Raw genomic sequence first — 24,953 nt, 5'->3', positions numbered from 1 at the left:
CTCCTGTCATGGTCATTTGGAATTGCTGCAGAACACATTTCCTGCAGATCTTTTCTATGGTCATTTTTGTTTTGTTCTTTTAATTGAACTGCAGTTCCTTTAATAGTGCCAGGTTCAGGAAGTCAGCCTGATTAGGTAATAATTTGTTTTTCAATTGACCTGTGAAAGGGCAAGTCATAAGCCACTCTATAGTCAGCATTCAGCAGTGAAAACCTTAAGAAAATAGTTGATTACATAAAGTAACTTTAACTAATCTAGCTCTGAAAGAGTATTAATGCTTTTTTTAGCTATGTCTGAGTCTCGCCTGATCCATGAGCTGATCAGCTCTCTAAACCAGCTGGAAACTATTTAGAGTTGTTTTTCTTCCCCAGAATGAATTTTGTTTTGTGTCTTTAGCCAGCTGAATCAGCTCATGGAGACATCAATACTGGTGGGGAGGAGGGTGGGAATTCACAGCCAGAAGCAGCACTACCTGTTTTTGACAGATAGAAAATAAAAAAAATAAAGTAGATGACCACTGTGCCTAAAGTGTTACTGCTGTCTCCTGCGGTCAAAAGGACACTTTTAACTCCGGTTTTAAGAGCTCCTTCTAGGAATGCTAGTTTGGGTATTCTTGTTGAATAGAATATAACCAGATCATTTGTTCAGCTTTGTGAAAAGACCTGCTTGTTATTCATGGGATGTATGACAAGACAGTCCAATAACCAGAGACTTTATTTTTTTGACATTTTCTGTGAAACCTGTAGTTGTGTCTATGGATTTTTTTTTTTTTTTGAAACTCCAATGTGACTTTTCTGGTAGGAGAAACCCACTGGGTGGATGATGACTGTGAAGAGATAAAAGCTCCTGAATGTCCAGCAGGGTAAGTGTTTTGCACGCAACTGCAAAGCCAAATGTAGCAAGGCCAGTGGTCCCTGGCTCTGCTCTGGACCTCTGAACACTGTGTTTCTGTACTGGCCCTGTCATGCAGGCTGAATGGTTGTGGGATGGACGCTTTCCTGTGCTTCCCCATTTGTACCATTAGGCTGATAATATTGTAATGCATTTGCTCTTTTGCTGCTGAATGAGTAGTGGTGTATGATATGTGAGCTTGAACTCTTGGTTTTTGATCACCTGCTGATGGGTTTGCCTGCTTCACTTACCCATATAGGGAAGGTAACCGAATGCCCTTGAAGTCAGTGGAAAGGTTTAGGTTTTTCTGATTTCAATAAAATTCAGGTTGAGCCATATGTGAACACAGTTCAGGCCATTTTTTTTAATCGAATTTTGTACTTTTACTGCGCCTAACTGAAAGGATTTCTAAATTGCAATGGGATACAGGCTTGACTTAGTGAGGTGTTTGAGCACATGAATAACCTGAGAAAGTAAACACTTTTGAAACCAGTTGGCTCACTATTGTCCTTAAAAGTAAGCGCCTGCTCAGGTGCTGTGTTGGGTTGCAGCTTAGTCTGTGCTATTAGGAGGATAGTTTGGAGGAGATAGGAGCCCCTGCTACTCTGGGTAACAGTGATGGCTGCTTACCCCCACAGCAGGTGACTAACATTAAAAGCCCAGGTGCATCTGTCCAGGACACATCTCTGCCTGCTTAGGGTCAACTCCCAGTAGCAGTAGTAAATAAAAATGTAATAAAATAACATGAAATACTGTCATCTTTAGTATGTGAGAATGAGCTCTGCCTCACAGAGCTCACTCAAAATGCCACATGGACTTTTGTTTGTGAAGAGAGAAGACCAGCTGTCATGAGACATGTGGTTTTTAACTACAGATTGTATGCTAGGGTGGGTACTCATGCATACTATTTTTTTTCCATCTCTTTCTATAAGCACTTGCCTTTTTGGGCTATATGCTTTTAGCTGCTAAGGGAAGATATCTTATGTTGGAGCTCAGCCCTTTCACTGACTGAGCGAACATTGGATGTTACTAAGCATGAGGATTATCAGTTTGTGCTGATCTGTTAAGTAAGCAAAAAAAATTATAGATATATAGCATATGCAGTAACTGTACTTTAGATTCTCTGGAGTCTCAGTGAGGAAGTGGAAATAAAAAAAAAAAAATCATTTTGAAATGCTACCTTGTGCTCCCGCTGCTTTTGCTTTTAGCTTTGTTCGTCCTCCTTTGATCATCTTCTCTGTTGATGGTTTCCGTGCATCATATATGAAGAAAGGGAACAAGGTCATGCCCAATATTGAAAAACTGAGTAAGTACATCTGTTTTCTTACAAAAAATGAAAGACAAGCTCTTGCAGCCCAGTTGTTTTCATTGTTCATTGAGCAACAGAAATCAGCGTGGAGCTGGTGGGTAGAAGGGCTGCGCTAAACACAGGGCTCCTCTGACTGAAAGGTCTAACAAAGATTAAGAATTTTTTCCATGAAAGTGAAATGGCAGAAGTCCCCTTTGGTTTAGATGGTATCAACTGGGGACTTGAAAGCACCCTGGCTAAAGCAGCACACAGCAATCAGAGTGGGGAGAGAGCTGCTGCTTTGGGGAACAGTGCCCAGAATCAGTGACCTTCATATGCTTTTGTCAGCAAAGAAATATGTCTTCAGTACATAATATGTATCATGCACTGTTTTAGGCTAGTTGGGAGGTGCCCACAAAATTTTCCACTTGATTCAGAAATGTTGAAGATATGGGTAAGTGGGTGCGGGAGCTGTGGTGAATGTGTGCTAACTGGCTGGGGACATGCCCTGGCGATGAGCAGCCCTGTACTCGCCTCCAGACCAGCGGGCATCCACCTGGGTTTGTGGACTACGGGATGCAAAGCATATTTGAGCTTCTCAGTATAGCGTGGTAGTTTGTGTGTGTGCCCATACCCTTGAAAGGTGTTGGGTTTTTTTTCCCCTGTGTGTGTGCTGGCCCCTTTATTTGTGTAGCCATCTACGGTTGGACTCGATGATCTTAAAGGTCTTTTCCAACCTAAATGATTCTGTGATCTGGGGGACTGTGGCCAAAGCCCGTTGTGAAACTGCAGCTTTAGTATTTGTTACTTAAAATTAGCCTGTGTTTTCGCATGTTGTTTTACTTAGCAAGATACTTCAATGACTCTGGACTCTGGAAGGAGGCTAGCTGAGAAAGGAAAACAGTCTATGGAAATGTAGCTAGTTCTGTAGTCCTCTGGCTGTGTTATTTCAGTTGTTTACCGTGAAGTACAAAGAGTGTAGGAGTGGATTTACCACCGTCCTGCTGGAACACCTGCCAATGTTAAGCAGCAGAATGTTCGTTTAAATTGGTTAAAATTTAACCAGTTTCTGCAGCATTTTTAGCCACAGCAAATTACTTCCTCTGTTTTTGTTTTCCATGTCTGAGAGCTTCACTTCCTAATGTTCACATTCGCTATTGATTTTCCAGGATCTTGTGGAACACATTCTCCTTACATGAGACCTGTCTACCCTACAAAAACCTTCCCCAACTTGTACACCCTTGCTACTGTAAGTCCTTGGGAAGGATTTTTTGATGATGAAATGTTGCAGTGCAGTAGAAATGTGGGTTGTGGGAAGCAGGATTTTTTTTTTTTTTTTTTTTTTTAATAAAGCTGTTTCACTGTCCATCCTTTTCGGTCTTCAGTTATGTTAAGTAATTTCTTCAGTATTTTGAAGTTCTGAGATAAAGTGTATTTCACTATTATACACTGTGTTTCAGCTTTCCCGTGCTTTCTTGTGCCTGCTTTCACAGTTATTGGTACTGTTGCATAATTACAGGTCACAGTTTTTCTAGGGGGAAAAAACCCACCCCTGAAATCCTACCCAGAATACAACCAGCAGTTGTTCCTTCATTGGAGCAGCTGAAGTCAGTGGGGTTGACTTAGCAGGTGACTTAAAATTTATAGCTGCTGAGTGTGTCTAGATTCTTTGTTGGCCGTGCAGTAAAAGGAACCGTCACTTCTGCACTCTGGTGGCACAGCTGGCGGCCAGGCTGTCCCCACGCTGGCATGCAAACACTCCCGTGTGACAGTGCTCCCAAAGCTGGGCTAAAGGACTCCCTGCCTGCAGCTGCATTTTTTCCCCTTCCTTTTTCCCTGCAGCCCCTGCCCAAATGTTAAATAGGAAGAGAAAGGAGAGGATGGAGAAACAAATAGCTGGGGCTAGGAGAGGGTCAAGAGAAAGGGAGAAGAGCAGAAACTTCTTAAATTGCCTTTACTGCTGGACAAATTGTGATTAAAAAGTCATGGCTTTGGGTGACTTGTCTCACTTTTTTTTCTTGGAAATAACTCTTATCTCACAGAGGTTCTGGTAAAGATAAAACATTATAAAATGGAAATGCTAAGTGTTACTCTGGCAATCAGAGAATGAATTACTGTTTCCAGAAAGGGAATTTGTAAAGAGGAACTGAAAGTTCAAATCAATCTTGTTTTCATAAATTTTTGCTTACTTTTGATGGCCTCAAACTAACTTTTAACTAGTGTGAAAATACTTCAACGTATTGAGTAACAGGAGTTTTTATGCTTTTTAGCACAATTCAATCATCTCCTACTGCTTTCATTACTACAGCCAGTTTTAAATGTGCTTATCTTAAAGTTAAAACCTTTTCTGGTGTGAAGTTACAAAGATACCCATTTTAAAATAATTTAGTGGTATTTGCAGATAGCTATGCAGAACTGGATTTGTGTGCATTAGAGTTTTACTAATTAATCTACTTCTGCACAAAGGGACTCTATCCTGAATCACATGGAATCGTTGGCAATTCGATGTATGACCCAGTGTTTGATGCCAGCTTCAGTCTTCGAGGGCGAGAGAAATTCAATCACAGATGGTGGGGAGGTCAACCAGTAAGTTTCAGATTCCTTCCTCCTCCTTCCTTCCTCCCTCTCCTCCCCTCCCCCTGTGCTGTGGAACATAGCCAATAATAATAATTAAAAAAATACATCTGTGAACAATTTGTACCTAATCTCCCCCCTCCCCCCCCAGCTGGCCCTGTGTCTATCAATTTAATGTAACGTTTTGGGTTGGCTTTTGCTTTTCAGAATAATAAAGCCATTGATTATGGAAAGGTGCTTGCGTTGATAAGTATAAATTAGATGTGGCTAGGAAAAAAACCCCTCACTTTAGGCAGCAGTTTAACACTATATTTTCGTCACCGTGGCATAATGTTTCCTTTTCATTATGGGTTTCTCAGGTTTTCATCCTAGTAATGTTCTTGTGGCAGTTTTAGTATTAATGTTCTGTCAGTGTAGCATGGCACAACTTCATAATTATTATTTCTCAAGTCCACAAGCAATTGCTGTTACTTGACTTGCTGTAGAAGTTTGTGAATTAATTTCTGCCTTGAGCACAGCAGCAGTGGCTGAACTAGGTCCTCTCTCCCAGATTAGTGTTGGACTTGGTGGTTTCTCTAGCTCTGAATCCTTATTCTGGGCAAGGAAATGGCCTCCTTCAAAGTATTCTGCATTACTACAGCTAAGAAGGTCCCCTTGCTTCTGCTGCACTTTCCCCTACTAGTGTTTGCTGTTGTGGCTTGCTTTGCCAACAAAAGTGGGTTTAAATTATACTAATAAGTTTTACATACAAGCATCCAAGGTGCATGCACATTTCATTGCACTGATTGCTTAGGGACCTAGTTTAAAAGCTCCCTGACCAGTTAACTCCATGAAAGAGCGAGGCGATAGAGGTGGGGAAATTGGAAGGGGTTTGGGAGCACCATAATCTGTCATTGCTGTTTGATAAAGTGATCAGTGTCATCCCCCAAATCGCTTAAGACAGAAATATCCCAAGAGACTAAAGGAAGTTACTCAGATGGTTTTAGGCTTAGCAAGTGTGTGTTATTTGTCTGCATGTGGTTTTAGTCTGCAACAAATGCAAGGCAAGACAATTTAGAGCTGCAGGCAGATGTGTGAGAGGCAGATGTGTCTGGCTGTAGCTGAGCCAGAATGAGGTATTTGTGCTCTTGAAAAATTTGTCAGCATAACAGTGAGTGTAGTCACTCCCTTGCCCAGCTATGACCTGGGTTAGCTTTTAGCATGGGTTGTGTGGAGAGGAGAGGGTGAGGAACGTGCCTTGCTATTATCCTCCTAGATGTGAGCAAAGAAGCAGGATCAAAACTAGGAGCAGTGAAAGGGCGGCGGTGGGTAACGTCTTCTTCCATCTTGGCTACTGCCAGAGCCACATAGCTAAAAAGCCATGCTTGCTACAGTCAGGCATCAAGCTCATAGACAATATTGTGGCTCAACTGCTGTGTGACAACTTGTTAAGCAGCTGTAATTTAATTACGCATTGCAAATTTAATTGTGCATCTTACCTTAATCACAATTAGGTAGGAGTTAGTGGGGAACTAATTGTTGGGGACTGTACAAATGTTGCTATTTTTAAACTATGACATCTTAAAAGTATGATATAAGTCTATAAATACTTCATCATCTGCTGTGTTGAGTGGGGAATATTGGTAATTCCCACACCCATCCATTAGAAACACCTATGCTGCTCCAGAGAATAAAAGTTTTCCTGGATTGTAAACAAGGGTCATGAAAAATGTCAGCTGAGAAGAGTTCAAGAAAGTTATACAACAGTGGATGACCATACGCTGGATGAAATCCTCAGAGGATGGGGGAGTGTTGCATACACAAGTAAGGATGATAAAATAAACCAGCTGATCTGAAGAAGTATTAAAAAGGAAAAAAGCACAAATACTGTAATGAACTGGAAATGTCTTTGGAAAATTGGAAACAAAAGCATAGAGGAAGGGCTATAATTCTATTCCCACACACTTAATATGAGGGAAACCTGCAAGTTTGGCAAAACTGGTAGAGTGGCCATAGTGGTTGTGTAAGGAGGTGGTAGATCTCTTGCAGAAATATGGTATAAAGGATACTCACTCTGCTCATGGAAGAATTGCACATTTGATAAGAGAATTGCAGATTTTTATAAGAGGAAAAATATCTCCATCTATACGTTGATTAGATACAGTCCATTTCTAACTCCTCTTTATAATTTTCTCTACATATCACATAGACATAAACTGCCAAAAATGGCTGGGTATTGAAAGACAAGACAGTAAAATTAAGGAGGGAGGAAGGGAAATCAGGTCTGCATATCACAGAAATCTTGTCTGTCATGTCACATATTCATCAGTTCTTTTTAGATTTTGGGTCTCAAACTGGAGTACTCAAACAACTGCAGAGTGGTACTTGGTTTGCACAGAACTGGGAATTATTATTTTTCTGCCCAGGAAGGCAGGAAACGTGTCTGGGACCTCCAGCGTCGTATTGCGGCTAAAACTGTCTAGAAGAGAATGTCATTTAATGTTGATAATTTCTGAAATACTTTCTTGCTCCTGGAAGCTGGCCTATTGTATATGGCTCAGTTAAAATGTGTCGGGTTTTGGTTTTTTGGGGTTTTTTTAATTACTTTTTCTAATACTCAGCATCTTGTTGGGAAACAGCCAGATTACCGTGGACATCAGTGGGATTTGGCAGATGAGTAGCTGAATGTTTCTACACCAGCAATTATGAGAATTTAATTTTAAGAGCATTAGGAAAAGGAGAAGGGGGGAGAGAAGGTAGCTTGGAAGTGTTTCGAGGTGCTGTAGCTGGTTGTGGGACTTACTGAAATCCAGTCTTCTGATTTGGTATACAACCTTGATTTATTATATAAGCTTAAACCCACTTTGTTTTCAAAACAAAAGTGTTTGACAGGAAACAGCCACAAAACCACTCCTCTTACTGCTACAGCATCTCACAGAAATGGTGAGCATCAGGGCCTGTGCTCCCAAGGGGGAAACTAAGTTTACTGCTCATTTTTCATGACACTGAGACTCTGTTTTCAGCCCAAGCAACTTTAAGCACTAAATTAGGTCCCAGCTGGCTTTGTCTTCTCTTAAGCAGTAGTTTTACATGTCTTGATTTGATGTAGTAAGCTTAAGCTTACACTACAGACAATACATTCCTTTTTTTTAGTGACCTTTCACGTTCCTTAGAAATAATCCATTGGCCTCCCCAAGGTCAGAAGATGACAGGTATAAACCTGACGGTCTGTGGTTAATGGGGGCAGAGAGCCTCCTTCAGAAGGTAACCCAGCTTGGATCTGAGTTTGGCTCCAAAGATGTCTTTCTCTTCAGAAATTTCTTAAATATAAAAGTATTGAAGGTTGTTTAGGGCAGCTTGTATGAAGCTTTATTTTCACTATTAATCTTTTAAAGAGAATACAACCATCAAAAAGACCCCAGCTTGAGATTCTGAGATAATCCTTAAAAAGGGCCGTGACATTCCTAGATAAGTGACAGCATGTCGTGAAGCTGTCTTTACAGTCTGCAAGGTATGCCTGTAGACAGCAGGCATCATCGCTGCACATCTTAACTGGATATTCCTGATTTTATCTGAATTTCATATTCTATATCAATCTTTGGGATGAAACGATTTTGCTCTCCTGTTTATTGGAATTTTGTTGATTTTGACTATCTAACGATTACAGAAAGAACTTATTTTCGTTTTCTTGCCTAGTCAGCCTGAGCATTGGCAAGTAGTAATTCTGCATGCTTGCCCCAGTCTTGTATGTATTTCTTTACCTGGGAAATGCTGTGATTTCCCCTTCCCCATCTTTGCCTGAACGTAGAAGGGATTTCCCATTCACACATTACCAGTGGGTGTACGTGCTTCCTCTGCTCCTGACATGAATCTCCTTCCCTGGTTGGCGAGTGGGAGCATGTTTGTGCAACTTGGCCGAAGGACTGCACTTCAGAGCCGTCCCTCCCGTCAGCCCTGACCTGAGAAGTGCTGCTGCCCGTCCTTTCATAGTGCAACATAGTGTGGGGCAGCCTTTGCAAAGTTACAGGCCCTAATTTGGTCATGGAAGATTAAAAGTAGGGAGGTGCCCCACTTTCTGTGCAGGTTTTCAAAGACAATTCAGCAGCTATCTTGAATAACTCTGCGTGTAGTGTCTGTGTGCAAACGTGTCTAGCAGTCAGAAGAAGGGACAACTTGGGACTTCCATGTTCTATATGGCATTGCCACCTAAACTATTCTTTAACCTATTTTTGTCCATAAATAAAGGAGAAGAATTGTAGTCATTCAACACAGAGGATGTAAAAATTGACAATAATTCAGCTTACAGGATATGTTTCATATACATCTAGAAAAGCGTGAATAATGGTTCTTGGGACATTTGCCAGTGTACTCGGGTTGAATCTGTGGGTCCATAATTTAACAGATCTTTCTGTAGTGGAAAAATTAGATATTCTCTAATTCCTGTGGTATGGTATGAAGACAGAGTGGTTAATCTTGGATTTTTTTTTTTTTTAAATATTTATTCCCCTCCTCTCTGCTTAAGCAAATTAATTCAGAATACAAATTAATTCAGAATTGCAATACAATAAGGTCTGTCCCATATGCAAACCAGGGGTGTGCATCTGACACAGTTAAATGTCTGACTATAAAATTCTAAGGTATTAACAGTTAAAACTAACGTATTTACATATGGCAAATAAATTACATAAGCTCACAAATGGTACTGACCTTGCAACGCCTAACACAGCAAACTTTGTAAGTGACCTGAACAGATGTGACCAGCCATAGAGCGTATATAACACATTGCATTTACATGCTGAGTACTGAAACATCTAGGATTAATTAACTTTAAGACTGTGACTCTAACCAACAGAGAGGAAATGGGAAAATAACCCTTATTCCCTTCTCAATTTAAATTGTTTTGGATGGACAAGGTTGAGAGGGCATGAGCTAACTTTTTTTTTCTATCCTACATTGTCTGAAAGTGTAGACTCATGTTAGCCTGCCAGGGGTGTGACTTGTAGTGTGCCTTTAAAGACAATCATTTAAAGACAGTGAGAGATGTTCACTGGTGATTAGGCTGCAGCAACAGTTTGTCATGCTTTTCTGCTGGAGTAACTATCCTATAACTGAGGGTAGTAAGGAAACTTATGTGCTATCAGCTGCTCCAGCCTGTTGTCTAATTTTACCTAACCAGTAAAGGGTCTGGCTAACCAAGGGCGCTTCTGGTAGAGTTTGCTACTGCTGGATTCATCAGCAAAAACTGTCACAACTCTAAAACACACTGGAAATTTGATTTAAATCCTGTTCAATGCAGATAGAAATTCTTCCACCTAGATGACTGCTGCTTCTCTGCAAATGTATGGTTATGAGTAGGAGCTTTGGGTATGATGTTGAATAGTGTTGAATTTTCTTATTTTGGTTTTAAATAAACCAAAGGCTTTTTTTTTCTCCTTAAAAAAAAAAAAAAAAATAAAGGAAGGAGGGAGGGAGGTCCAGTAGTACTTTGTTGTAACCTTGAGTTGAACCAGGCTCTGCCTGGCAAAGTCAGGATGGAGTCATTCAGACTCACTTCTCAGATGTTGTTGTCAGATATGGGCCTTTTGATTTGCTGGTCTTTGACTTCAACAGATCATTCATTGTCTTAGCTGCTGAGCTTATTTCAAGTGCAGCACACCCATGTCCTCACCCAAACTGTTAATGCCAATGTAAATGCCTGCGTTCCCGTGAAATACTTGGGAGTGAGCAGGGAAGGTGCAGTTTTTCCCTGTCTGAAGCCAGTCTGGATGCCTTAGGAGTGCGCAACTAGGAGTGTTCTCCACTTACTTGCATTACTTCTGGTTCAGAAAAGTGTTCATGCTGTTTTCACGTGGCACTCATGAAGTGCACTCTATGCTCGACAGGAATAAAAAATAGCTACCACCTTCTTGCAGGCATGCTGGGTACCTTGGCAATGTATGTAGGGCCTAATGATTCATCTGTCAAGATGACTACTGTTCTACTTGCTTGGCCAGAGGGAGGGTGTCTTTTGGCACATGTTTTAAATTGTTGCCTAAAATAGACAGGATCACAGGTTATTTCAGCAGTGCTAACAGTCAGGAGCAGCACAGGACAGCTTCAGCTGCTGTGGGTGGAACTTGGCTGGTCTGATTTGGCCAACCAGGCAGGCTGGACCACTTGGACCTGTGCAGGCCAAAGTACTAGAAAGTCAAACTAGAGTTAACAGATGATAAAATCCAAATACTGAATTCCCTGGACTTAGTTTGTTGGTACCTTCCCAAAGATATCTGCAAAATTATTTAAAGTTTGCAGGAACACAAACACTTTCAAAGAAAAATAAATCTGCTGCAGCCCTGTAGGGACAATGGTTTTCCAAGCACAGCAAGACCAAAGAGCATAACAGCATTGGAGCTGACACTCCTCATGCTGAATTTGTATTTCACTTCTTTTCTCTACCATGATGGGCTTCTACTCTAGGAATAAATCTGCAATGCAAAGAAAAATGTAATTGCTTTAAATGTGGGCCATTTTTCACCTGGGAAGCCCATGAACCAATAATGAACATGGAGTAGCTCCTACCTTAGACAGACATGGGGTCCAGGCTGAAGTTATATGCCCTGTGCTGATTTATATGACACAAACGAGCTTGTGGATGCATCCTTGCATTGCAGTCACACCTCTGACTGGAGCGTATGGGCTCAATGACACTATCAGTGGATTGTAGGCACACTTCCTCATCTCTCCTGTTCACCTGCATACTTCTGTTCCATCCTGTCAGGGCTAGTATTCCACAAGCATTTGGAAATAATATCAGTGTTAGTCAACAATTCAAAACCAAATTCCAATATAAATTCAAGGCCAATTTTTTTCTTTTTTGGGGGAGCTACTTTGCAGCCACATCATCTTCTGGCCATTGTCACCATGCAAACCCCAGTGCTGGTGAAGGCTGGGGCTGCAGAGGATGGGTGAGATCCTTGGAGGACTCCCCATTTGGTGGCAGCTTGAGCACAGATTAATACGAACCAATGCTGAAATCAGACTCTTGAGGAGAAGCACCTGAAGGGTGGGCTGCAAATCTGTGTCCATTCTGCTCCTGCTCTTGCTGCATTTATTTAAGTAAACCACCATTTCTGTAGAGTTACCATGGATGTATTCTTCCCTGGAAAAGAGGATACATTACAAAAAAAGTTAGAATACAGTGAAAACAAATGATGTTTTATAGCTGTGATTTTAATTTAACTGGATTGAGTCCAGTAATATTTGGAAGAGTAGAAGATAGACAAGTTAAGGGATGTGTCCAGGGCACTGGAAAGGCAAAGATGACAAATTTTCCCATAAATAACATAGCAATTAAATTTGGATATTGTTGTTAACTATAGCCTCTGTGTGCAAATGATCTTTCATCAGACTGTGCCAAATTTTCAATTAAGACTGACGCATGAATAATTCAGGCGTGACATTTGAATATGTGTGCCCAGATGACAGTTTATAAGTACCTGTTTAAGCAAGGTAGAGGGGCCTTGAATATATTTTCAAAAAGTTGATTTAAAGTAAACCAAAAATTTTGCAATTATTCAGTAAGGGAACTATGTTTTGGCTTAACTGCTCATGAAATGGATAAATTGCAGTATGCATAAATAATGGGAAGAAATAATCTAGTTGTATACATAATGCTGGCCTCCAAGCCACTACCACTTTTGAAATGAGTTTTGAGGTAATTTGGATAGTTCTTTGCAAGAGAAATTTAGTTCTGTATGGCTACAAACTCATATAGTTTGCTTTCCTTGATTGTGGACCTTTCTGATGTTTGGTCATTCTTATTCCCCTGCCTTGTATAGATAGTCATAGAATAGAAAAGACAAAAAGGGTGAAGGGAGAAAGAGAGAGAGGGGTAATGAGGATAACCAGGGGTATGATATGGCTTTCATTAGAGAAAGATCAAACAAACCAAGGCTACTTTTGCTCGAAAAGGAATAAGTAGAGGGGAATATGATGAACGTTGTATAGAAGTGGGAAGAGAAAGGATTAATAAACCGTTTTCAAAATATGAGAACAGTACCCTAACACCAGTGAAACTGGCAGGTTTAAACCAAACCAAAATAAAAATTACACTCATGCGGTGTGTGACTACATGGTGGAGCTTTCTGCTACAAACTTATTTAAAGCCAGAAAAAAATGGATTTGAAGGATTGAAAAAAAGATTTGAAAAATTCACGTAGATCCTTTCTGTCATTTCCATCAATCACTACGTCGGGTGGCTCAAAATGTTCTTAAGCATCTATGGACTAACGTGTCCCTGCCTCCTTTCTTTATACCCCTGCTCATTCATCTATGCCCTTTTTTGTGTACTCTTTTCTAACACGTTTTTCATTGATGGCTACTGATGGTAGAATATGGGGAAAGAGGAACATTTATGCAGACACTGATTGGTGTTAAGCTGTGTTCTTTCCTAACTGAGTAGTCTCCAAAACTTGAACACTAAAAGGCTCAGGTGAGTAATGGCAGGTTTTTGAAAATTAAATGGAATACTGGAGAAGTTCCTGGCCATGAATCTTAATGCTTTGCATTAAGAGCAACACGGATATTTAGAGGTGAAAGTCTACAGCACAGCAGCTGATCCACTGCTACAGAATTTGGATAGGTTTGTCACTCCATGTGTTCGAATTAGGGATGCAGGCTGAAAACTGCAATTTTCACTTCTAGGCCCAGGGTAGAAGAATGTGTCTTGAAAACATTTTCTTTTGATTTCAGAGGGTCATTAAAGATCTAAACACACTCTAATCCTCTTATATTTTCCTCATTAGATTTGGATTACTGCAGCCAAGCAAGGGGTGAAAGCTGGCACGTTCTTCTGGTCTGTGTAAGTGCCCTCTATTTCTGGAGATTTGTAACTAATAATTCAGAATTAATTTGATGCAAGTGTTTATTAAGTCATTTTCATTACTCTAAGCATTCGGTAGCTTGGAGACTGTACCTGTAACCCTCCCTTGTTTCATTAGTGCAATGTTTCTGATAACTAAAGCTGATGCTTCAGTTTGCTGCTTTAAGTTTGTACACTGATTTTTAGCAGTTGTCTGAAGAAAAGATGTATGACTACATAAAAAATTACTTTTGTTCATTTCATGGTGTGTTGTTTTGCCTCCTTAGTATTGCTAGCAATGTTTCCTAGTCCTCTGAGTGTTTGTGGAAGACTCTTTTACTGTCTGTCCTCTTATGTCATCTGACATCAACAGCCTAACTGACTCAAAAGCCCAACTCATTCATTTTACATTCCAGCCTGACCTTTGAGTAAGATATCCAGTTTCCCTTTCCTAAAAGACAGCCCTGAGGATCTTTGCTGTTTATTCTTTTGTTCAATGGTTCCAAATTATTTCCCTTGTCCCTACTAAGACATATCTTCCTAACTGAAAATTAATGAATTTTGATAATTTCTGAGTTCTGAGGAATTAATGTGGATCAATCTCTCTATTTCATTTTAGTGGCAGGATTGCAGGAACAAAGAAAATGGGCAAACTGTCAAGACTGAAGTACTAAAGGGCTTTGCCTATTTTTTTTTTTTATTCCATTAGGAGTAATACTCTTTGCTACTCTAAATGTCATATAGCACATGGAGGGAATAATAAAATGTACCATGTACAAAGCTGATGATAGGTTTAGGCTTGCAAGATGGTTATCTGACAGACCTCCAGTCTGGTGCTCTACAAAACAAAGAAATTAATGTGATTCCTAAGCTCTACAATTATATAGTTGCCATAAACACCCTGGTCAATGCATGCTTGAGTATATAAAATGTTATGGAAGGTAACCAAGGATATGTCATATGAATGGCAATAGTAAGGGAGTGAGACAGCCACTTTATGTATGAGTGAAATACATATGCCTTAAAACTGCATTATTAAATTTGGTTTTGTTGGAAGAATTTTTAGGCAAACTCTTTCAGGAAAACAGAAGTGTTAAAAACATCTTAGTCACAAATGACAATTGAAATAAAGGATTTTTTTCATATTGCACAATTAATAAAAATTTCAAAACTGGGCAATACCCAAGATTATTATTCCACTTTATGATATTGCCTTGTTTGCAAATTCTAGCATAAATTCTCATTTTTATAGTTGTTTTACAACTGAAAGTTCTCTGTCTCGTTGGATACTGAGGACTACTGTTGTTCTAGAAGGCATTAAAAACTAACTTACTTCAAAATGGCTGTTGGCATCTCTCTCTCTCTGTCAGACATTTCCAAAGAGTGCCTTGGGATTCTGCTATTGATCTAATGGAATCTGGACTGACTATGCTATGTATTAAAATAACTGCGTGGTCACTGACCTAAGATGAGATATTTGGAACTTTAACAGCATGAACTTGGCCTCAGCAGCTAAGTGAGAAGTCTCAGGATACAAATAGTGAAGTAGGATGAGTGTTCTGCAGAGTGAGAAGCTGTCGAAGTTGTGCAAGTCACTGTGCTGATGGCCTGCTGTTTCAGATGGCTCCATTTTGATTTACACCAGCCTAGCCCTCAGTCTTCAAGACTACCAGAGCAGGATGGTTGTTTGAACCTGTGCTGATGTGAGCAATTTAATGTTTTTTCTCATGCTAGCTACCCAATGGCAGCACCATTGTACATAAAAAAGGTTCATCTGGATTAAAGCTGCCAGAATGGAGCTTTATTCACTCCTATTTAGAACAGTTAGGTTTACTGCCTTTTACAAACTGTTAATCATATTTCTTTTGGAGTATGTGGACATCCAGGAGATCTGAAGTGATTCTGTTTGCAAAGTAAGAATCTGTATCAAGCAAGAAAGAAGATACAGCATACTAAAAGCAAATGATATTATGACTGATTTTAATCATGTTACAATCAGTTCATAGCAAGGCTTTGTTGATGCTTTTTGTATTCTATGATAACAAGGTATATTTTTGTATTTTGTGGTCCAGTGTCATCCCCCATGAGCGCAGAATATTAACAATACTGCAGTGGCTAACCCTTCCGGACAATGAAAGGTAATTCACTTAGTCATATGCTGTTGGATAACTGCTAGCTTTTCTTCTCCTTAAAAGTAGCTGGAAGAGCAAGGGGAAATCTGTTACATGCTATTATTGATTTAAGGATTTGTTTGGGGTTTGTGTTTAGGGTTTGGTTGTTTGTTTGTTTTTTTTTAATCTCAGCTTTTACGCATCAGCATTTTGATTCTTCTCAATAAATGTATGGTATAAATTTATTTCTTATCAAGTAGCATTTAGTTACATGGATTAACTTGGATTGTTCTTATCCTACTGAGTCTAATATGGTTTAACAACCTTACAGCAATGGCAGTTGCAGAACTGGACCCTGAGGACTGAGAAAATGTTAAGATTTTAATTATGAGTATTTTTTAGTACACAAGTTCCCACATGCTGTTGACTGCAAAGCTCAGGCGAGCTGCTGTTGTGATCTCTCCTACAAGACTGTGTGTCCTCAGATGGTACCCCATGTGCCTCCCTGCATGTGTTCTTGGATTTAATAAAACTGTAGAACATCTAATTGCTTAATCATACCATGGAAACATATGACTGAGAAACAGTTCTTTTTCCGTAAAGCCAACTCTCATTGGAAGGTTGACTTGATTTGACTTGACCTAACGGGTCTGGGGTTTTTTGTTGTTGTAGAAGGAAAGCTATCCTGAACAAGACCTTTCTTTCTTTCAGGCCTTATGTTTATGCTTTCTACTCGGAGCAACCAGATGCTGCTGGCCACAGATATGGTCCTTTCAACTCAGAGGTTAGTACAGATTTTCTTCTGCAGAAAAAGCTTGTCTCTCAAACACATTTTTGCAATAATTGCCACTCCTCAGGAGTAACATTTTTAGCAACTTTTTTTCACCTCTTTCTGCAGTATGCTCCCCCTCTGCCAGAGAAAGCAAAGTTATTGTCTAAAGGATTTATCATGCAAGATTCGCTTCTGAGAGAAGGAACTGCCCATGCCTTTCAGGAGGCTACTTCTCTGTGTGATATGATAATGCAAATGGAAAGATTTATTTGGCAAAGACAGGAGTATATTTTGGTGCAACAGCAGAATTTAACTTTCCTCTAACAATTTATCCTTCTTAAAAGTAATAAAAATATAATGCAGAAAATATTGAGGAAAAATGCAGAGAAGAAAAAGCTTTCTTTGAAGCTGACAGCCTGCAGTAGCCAAAGTAGTAATTCCAGTCTGTCATGAACTGTAAAAAGCTGCTATTTCCAGTTTCATATAGGCCCTACAGGGGTTCAGAAAGCTTTGCCAGTACTGTTCCCTCAGGACTGGACTGTTGAGTTTGGAAAAAGTTTTGAAGCACTGTAAGGTATTTTAATGAAAAATTATGTGCAAACCACTACAGTAGTTTAACCCCTTGTTTGAGCTTTGGGTAGCTGGCTGGGACTGATGAGTACTGCTTCCCTGCCAACACTGTCCAGGTGGTAAGAACTTAAAGACTATGCACTTGTCTGGGATTTGTGGGGAGGGAAAGTAAATTCTGCACCCAAATATCCTACTACTTCAGGTGGCTGGGATCTGGCATCTTCGATGATCTCTGACATCTGGCAAAGGTCCCCTAGTTTCAGTGCAAATGTATGCCTGCAGATTGTCATCACAAGACTTCAGGAATTTTTGTACATGCTTTTTAAAGTGTAAACAAATGTTTGCAAATCTTCAAAAACTGAGGAGTGTGTCAGTTACCTACCCTTTGGAAGGTAATACAAATGTCCCCAAGCAGCCAGGAACCCAGCGGTAGTTTCCTTCTTGTTTGGTATAGATCTGATGGCTGTTTTCTACTGGAGAAGAGGGCAGAGAGAAGCAGCCCTAATCTTTTTTAATATGCTTGAGTTATTTGGGCTAAGTAAGTTTGCAGCAGTTATGAACTTGCTGTGGGTAGCATCCCTGTTGGAGCAGTTTGAGCCATGGTCCCAGAGCAGCGGGTGTGAGGAATTATTCCAAACCAGCACTGAAACACCATACTGGATAGGAAGAAGTAGTCATTTTTCTGGATAAGTGGTGGTTAAAATCTGCCAACACTCTTGCTAAACTGACAGGCATTAATATGACTCCATGTTGTCATTTGGCTCAGAAGTGGAGAGATGTCTGACTTGGTCAAGAGAGGTATTGGTAATGAGAGCTCTCTGATTCCAGGATATATTACTCAATGATGCTTTTTTAGTTCCTCTTATTGAAGTGTTACAAATATTTTGTGAGGCTTATGACTGACAACTCTGATTTTATTTATCTGTAGACAACCAATTCCTTCTGAACAGAGTTGTGGGGCTCTTTCCATGGACTTAAAGGAGAATATGAAGAAGATGACATTGAATTTGTTCTTTATATTGTAGTCTTTAAGAAACCAGTTTAGCATCCAATGTGGTAATCTAGTTTCAGGTTAATAAGTGTCTAAAAAGTGAAGTGTAATTGTATCATCCTAGGAAAAGTCATTATAAAAGCAAAAAGCCCCCAAAGGCTTTTACTGTTTGGGGGTTCTTCTGGTTGATTATCTGAAGGTTGACCTCTAATTGCAAGGCATAGCTTAGGCTCTTAATAAGTGTGAATTAATAGCTTATGAAAGTTTTACAAATAAATTGATTCATGCCATTTGTGTTAAACACAAGAACAGCATGAAATTGATTTTTAGCAAATTGAGAACAGACGAGTTAGCAGATGAGCATGTATGGGTTTGCAGTTCAAACAGTGGACAACTTTGTGAATGGAAATTTAAATAAATGAATACAGCTGTGTAAGTATACAGATGCTGAGAGTTGCTAGGGGTCTGGTTTCAGGATAGAAAAGTTAGGAAGTATTTTATATTGTTTCTCTTGACACTGTGTGCAATATAATTTTTAGGAGCTATGAATTTTACATAAATCAGCTAGGAAGAAAGTCCTCAAAGGGATCCCTTTCAGCTGTTTCCTTGATACTGAGATCACAACCTCCCTGTGAAACCATTCTTTTCTTGTATACAGCTGGCAGCAGTTAGACAGTTGGAGTAGTACTGACCACTTCATTTTTCTTCATGCAAAGGCACATCAGCCAAACAATAATGTTTGAAAACAAGCTCTTAACAATTCTGTGTTATATTTAAGATGGACTTCTTATTTCTTCTTTTGAAGAGTGAAGATTTTATGCTGAGTTTTTCTTGCGCATTTAGTAGCTTGAGGAACAGTTTTATACCTTGAAAACCTCCAAATCTTACAAATGTCCATTAGAGTAAAATGAATGTTTATTAGAGCTTATTATACTGAATAAAGTTCTAAAGGTATTTAAATGTATAATCTTAAAGGTCTAATTGCATCCATTACTTATAATTTTCAGCTTCCAGACTTCAGCAGATGGCATTTAGAGCTTCACAGGACATGCACAACAGCCTATGTGCAGAGTGTCTTAAAAGCTAGAAATAAAGGGACTTAGATGCACTTAAACTTTACTGGTGAATTGCCAGTGTTATTGATATAAATGGAATACAGATTACAGCCAGTGTCCACTAGTGTAACTTTGCATGTCCTCTAATGTTATGAATTTCAGTATAAATGAGTTGGTTGTCTAGGTTTTGGGGGTATTTTTGGATTTGGGTTTGGTTTTTTTTGTTTTTTTGGGGGGGGGGGGTTGGTTTTTTTTTTGTTTGTTTTGTAGGACATGAATAAACTTCTCAGGAAGTATTTCAACGGGTTGCATTACATTTCCAGGAGTAGTTGCGGGAGTTATCAAATATGTGCTTGCTCTTGATTTACTTCTGCGTTTTTTTTTTTCTTTCCCTCTGCGCTTCTGCAGTTGATCTCTGGTAGGTTGGTCCGTCCGGGTCAAGAAGCAGAGCTTTGGCTGGCTAGTTACCCTTGTGATGTTACAGTTCCCTTCTGTAAGCAGGGAGGGATTTGTTTCCCTCCTCCATAACTCTGTTCTGACTCTTCTGAAGCAAGACTAAGATTTGGCTGGTTAATAAGAACTTGGCTTTCTTTTTTTTTTTTAAACTAGCTAACTTTTTTTTTTTTTGAAAATAAAATATTCTAGAAATATACTACCATAAGAGCTCTAAAACACATCGAAATCTGGCACTGCTAAGCCGTTCCTGCTGCTCCTCTAACATGCTGTTTTGAGACGGCCGTTTTCAGTGTTCAGACCTGGGTCTCCTGCGCTCGCGTGTTTCTGGCATTGTGGAGCTCTGTCTGAGCTGATTCAGAGACAGTAAAACGAGAATCCTTCCTTTCCCTGCCGCTCCTTTCATCAGGACTGCACAAAGCTTGAAGCGTTTTAAAAACAGAAAACTCTGGTGCTGCTTTATTAAAATGCCTTTCTGGAGAGAGACGAATGAGACTGGACTAGAATCTCCTTTCCAGCTGCTTGCCTTGGAAGCAATGAAACAGCATGGCAGATGGTAACATCCCCTTCCTTCCCTTCCCTGTTTACATAGCTTTGTAACTGAACAACTGTGAGAAGGTGTCTAAGTACACAGAAGTTAAATATCATCATAAATCTCCGACTCTTCTCAAGTCTGCTCAGCGTGCTCTGTTACACGCAGCATATTATAGTTACTATCTCCCGGTAGGCGTCATCTATCAGCACTTCACATGCAATCCCGAGCAGTGCCAAGAGCCTGCGACTTGTGTTAAAGTCGGTGAGAGTGGTAGAGTTTAAAATTATGACCAAGATGATTAATGGGATAGTAGTTTTTTTCCACTTAGGTCTTAACAATTTTTTCCCTTCTATAAGTCTATCCCAGGTATTTGTGCATTTATGAACAATAACATTACCCAATAAGATGCCACACTGAAAATGCAAGGAAATTAAATTCTCAAATTGCCCATAAAGCTGGTAATAAGGCAGGTAGCAGTGCAGCTTTCTGATGCACTGCCACTAATACGCCCTGCCTAGCTGATTTGAAGGATACAACCTCAATGCTAACTGAGTCTCACTTTCGTAGCTTTGTCCTGCAGACCTACAGTCCCCAGATAGCGGCTAGTGAGGTTCTGGTGATTTCACTGGGGTGCATGGCCTGGCACACAGTAGTGGCACCTGCTAATGCTACTGATGAGGGTACCTGGTGTGTCTGATTCAGCCAAAAAGCGGGTGTGGGAAACGTTGCAGAAAGCCATTTGGACTGGACAGGCTCTTGTACTTGTAGCTGAACCATCATCCAAGTGAAATGTTGCGTTTCCACCAGCACTCTACCCCAGACACTCATTAAATTGTATGCAATGAATTTTCCTTAAATTGAAATTAAGCTTACTTAAATTTTGATAATTTTAATGGATTAATATTTGATCAATAACCCTCCCCCATATAACTATATATTTTCAAGACCAGAAGACCCACCTATCTTCTGAAACACCAATTTCATTTGCTTTTATGCTGTCCGCTCTCGTAACTGCTGTTCTGCTTTCAGTACAATTTGGTGGATTCCTCGTTAAAAAGGGACAGATCCTAAATTGTCCAAAAGCCTAAATTTTTGAAAAGGCCACAGCATTTATGTTTCAGGATTATCTGGCACAGGTAGCTTTACTATCTGATGTGAGTTGAGACAGGCTTTTTTTTCTGAGTCCAGACATCTCTCCCCGCCAGTACAGGAGAGTAGTTATGGCTCCCCTCTTACTCCGCCTAAGAGACCTAAGAGAAAGCTTCCTCCTAAGAGGAGACAGGAAAGACCAGTTGCAGCTCCAAAGAAAAGAAGAAGAAAAGTACATAGAGTGGATCAATATGCTGCGGAAGCTCGTCGGAAGAAAGTAAGTTTACATATGTTCCAAAATTTTATGATGGAAGTGCCACTTTTTAGGCACTACTCTAGCTTTATTTTTTTCAACTTGGGAGTTCACTCCATGCTTCAGGTTGGGATTTTGCGGACAAAACTTCTATAAATGAATGTACTGAAGGATCCAAAGAAAAGCAGCCAAACCAGACCAAGTCTTCTGGGAGCTATGTTTTTCTTGTTTCAGACTCTGTTTGCATCAGGGAAAGTCATCTTTATAATCTCTTTATATTTTTAAATCCAGCCATCAGCTGGAGGCAATGTCAGATAAATCCCCGGGAAGACACTGCCAGTGTTGCTAACCCTTCTGAACTATTACAAATTCTGTAATATGTTGTAGCCTCCTTAACTCCCCAGCTCACGGGAGCCTGGTGTTTATTTGAGATTCTGTGTCTAGTCATCGTGGTTGTGGAAAAGTCCTGAAAATGTGACTCATAAAATCTAAAAGGGAAAGAACTTTTTTAATTTTTAAAAATTTGTATTTTAAAGCCAGCTTGTGACTTGGAGGTTAGGGGATTCTTGATTACATGATTTCTGAATGCTGTATTTGCAATAGAAGTGGTGCATAAGTTTTTTTTTGCACAAGAGAAAGGTCAAATAGAAATTGCTTTATTAGGAGAAGGTGCAAGCGGAAGGAAAGGGTATTCCTTAGTGTACTGTCTTTCTCTACCTGGCACTAACACACTGGGAGGGGTTATAGACCACTTCAGTATTATTTTCATTTCAGAAATTTAACTAAATAATTCAAAAACTCTTCAAATAAACAACATAAATATCTCTCCTTTAGGCTTTAAACAAAAGCCTTGACACTCCACTCTATCCTACAAAAAAGAAGCTATAAACACTCTTCTTAATAGCTGTTTTTGTGGGGGTGTTTTTTAACTTCTTGTGTGATTCAACTTAAAACAGTTATTTTGAGACCAATTCTTTAAGTGTAAAGACATGGCAGACAGGGACATGAAAAGAATTATCAGGTAGAAGAAAACAGGAATTTTCCAGGGAACTTTTAACACAGATTTACCTAAGAGAACTGATAACTGCTATGGATGATATTGCTATTACTCATTATTTTGCCATTCCAAGTTATACCCTTCTGGCATGAAGTATAATAGATAGCTTCTAACATTCCTACTGATATGAGCATATGTGACCCCCCCCCCTTTTCTTTCTCTGGATGACAATTTTATCCAAACTTATCCCTAAAGAACTCTTCCTGATAAGTCAACTGTGAAAATTTATCGCTATTATTTCAGGAAAAAAAAATCCTAATATTACATAATAGTTCCCATCATATCTGCGAGTTAATCTTTTGGTGCCGTTTGAGAGCAATGGAATATAGTACCGGCTGGATCCTACTGATTTAAAAACAAATAAAAAGGATAAAGTGAAATTCTTTCTTCCTTCTAGTCAAGCTTCTTCTAAGAGAAAACGCACAAGAGAATCCAGTTGTGGTCTGTATGCCTCAGATCCCATACCCAGTGCTCTCACAATAGTACTAACTCTTTATTGTAGCACCATCTTAGAGATTCATATATCTTGAAAGACAAAACGTTTCTGTACAGCCTTCCAAAGTCTTGATAGCAACATATGAGGTGAAGAAAGGTATATGCAAGAATTTTATTTGTTTACCAATAACTCTTTGCAGGTTGCATCTGGGAAAGAATATGAGCTGTAAAAGCAGCTCACAAAAGATGTCCACACAAAAGATCCTTCCCTGAATATGCCACCTACAGCCAGCCTTAGGCTGCAATGACTATTTGGGGAAAAACTTGAGTGTCGTATAGAATAATAAAAGATAGCTGAATTTAAAAACTGAAGAGAGACAGAATGCAATGAGATGAAGAAATATTGGTGAGGGCCTTTCTAAAAGTTGCTTTGAACACAGTCAAGTAGTGAAAACTGCAAAGTTGAAGGGGTTTTTTTTGTGGTTTTCTGTGTGAGGTTTTTTTGTTTCTTTTAAAAACAGGATTTTTCATTTATATTGACTTTCTTACAATTTCAGAAATGTCTCTGCAGGTTTACAGATTAAATTGGTGAAGAGGGTAGCTAAACAAAATTACCATCACTCAAAACCCTTAATATCTGGAAGTATTGTTACTTTTTTTTTCTTAATATTATTTTTTAAAAGAAGCCTCAAGCCTGCTGACAAAAGTAAATATTAATGGGAAATCCATCTGGATTTCCAGCTTCCTTGAATAAGTGTTGGATTCTGAGTAAAAGTTGTATTTCCTTATATGACTGATGTTATACAAATAGAGCTTCACAAAAATGGAATTCCCATTTGTTAAAGAAATTCTTTGTATTTGAGAGTGGAAAGATTGCTGAAACAGAAAATTTTCTTGTTTTCTAAACTCAAAATGTTTCAAAGTTTTAACTAAACTGACTACTTAGGGTTTCCTGAACTAAAATGTTTCAAAATTTCACCCTTTGCCTGAACCACTTCCATATGTTGCAGAAACTGTTCCTCCTGTTCCCTACCGTGATTCCATCTCACGAGTCGCTTCTCCGTGTGTTTATAGTGCCACATGGGAGATGACATTTCCTGTCTCATCTTATTACCTATCAGACTCGCTTAACATCCATCCCTTAATGACTCAGGCAGAGGGAGAATTTCTGAACCGTCTCTTTCTGGGTCACAACTACATGGTGTTTATTTTTTCTTCTCAGAAAATTCTGCCAAAATCTAGTTTTTTCTCATCCGAAATTTGTTAGCATTCTGTTTGTCACTGGGAGGATGTTTTGTTGCGGATACTTGGACCAGCCAAATCAAACAGACAAGCGAGGAGGAAGTTGGCATGTAGTGACAAGAAATGTTTTCTTCTCAAAACCAAAACAAAATCTGAGTCCTCTGCCTAAAATCTTACTTTAAAATGTTTCCCTTCTCTGTGCCATCTGGTAAAAAATGTTTCATTTTCTTATAGGTGAAAACACAATCCTGTGAACATGTCTTGGTGTTTTCTGGTTTGTTTCTAAATGAAAAGGAAACTTAAATGAAGAAATCACAGTATCCATGTCTTCTGGGGCCTGCTAACACTTTTGCCAAAACTGTCATTTGAGATGTTGGAAACTTTTGGCTTTGAAGCTGAAGAACGCTCTCTCTGAGCCCCATGTACTATTCAAGTGACTTGCATGTTGTCATCCTAGTATCAGATGTCCTTTGAAGTGAATTTCATTAAGTGACTTGGCATATGAATCCCAAGTCCAAAGCTTCATTTCATGTTCATGTTTTAACTAAACCTTTCACATAAAACAGCCTTTAAAAAGTATTGCTCTTTATCTGTAAGAAAAAAACTGAACCCCAAAGTCACGTGTGTTTTTCTAATATCTATGCTTCGTTTTATCAAACATACATGTGTCCATGGGAGGCCTAGGATCAGCCATAAAGATATTTTGCTGTCTTATGTCAGCATCTCAGCAGGGCTTTCTCCTGATGAAATCACACTGTGGATACAGGAAAGGAAATAGTACGGTAACTGTAGGTGTAACAGCTCAGCCAAGGCTTTGCC

At 39.4% G+C, this 24,953-nt stretch overlaps 1 protein-coding gene across 1 annotated transcript in view; it reads left to right on the top strand.

Moving 5' to 3' along the window:
• ENPP2 (ectonucleotide pyrophosphatase/phosphodiesterase 2) overlaps positions 1 to 24,953 on the top strand; it is a 73,302-nt gene that overhangs the window by 25,554 nt on the left and 22,795 nt on the right. Inside the window, 7 exon segments of the mRNA XM_069779955.1 lie at positions 802 to 862; positions 2,100 to 2,197; positions 3,349 to 3,428; positions 4,646 to 4,765; positions 13,516 to 13,571; positions 15,644 to 15,709; positions 16,394 to 16,466. Of these exon segments, the coding sequence (XP_069636056.1) occupies positions 802 to 862; positions 2,100 to 2,197; positions 3,349 to 3,428; positions 4,646 to 4,765; positions 13,516 to 13,571; positions 15,644 to 15,709; positions 16,394 to 16,466 (554 nt within the window).

This window comes from Haliaeetus albicilla, chromosome 3, assembly GCF_947461875.1.
Source record: "Haliaeetus albicilla chromosome 3, bHalAlb1.1, whole genome shotgun sequence".
Lineage (NCBI taxonomy): Eukaryota > Metazoa > Chordata > Aves > Accipitriformes > Accipitridae > Haliaeetus > Haliaeetus albicilla.
This window is presented reverse-complemented; position numbering and strand designations above follow the sequence as displayed.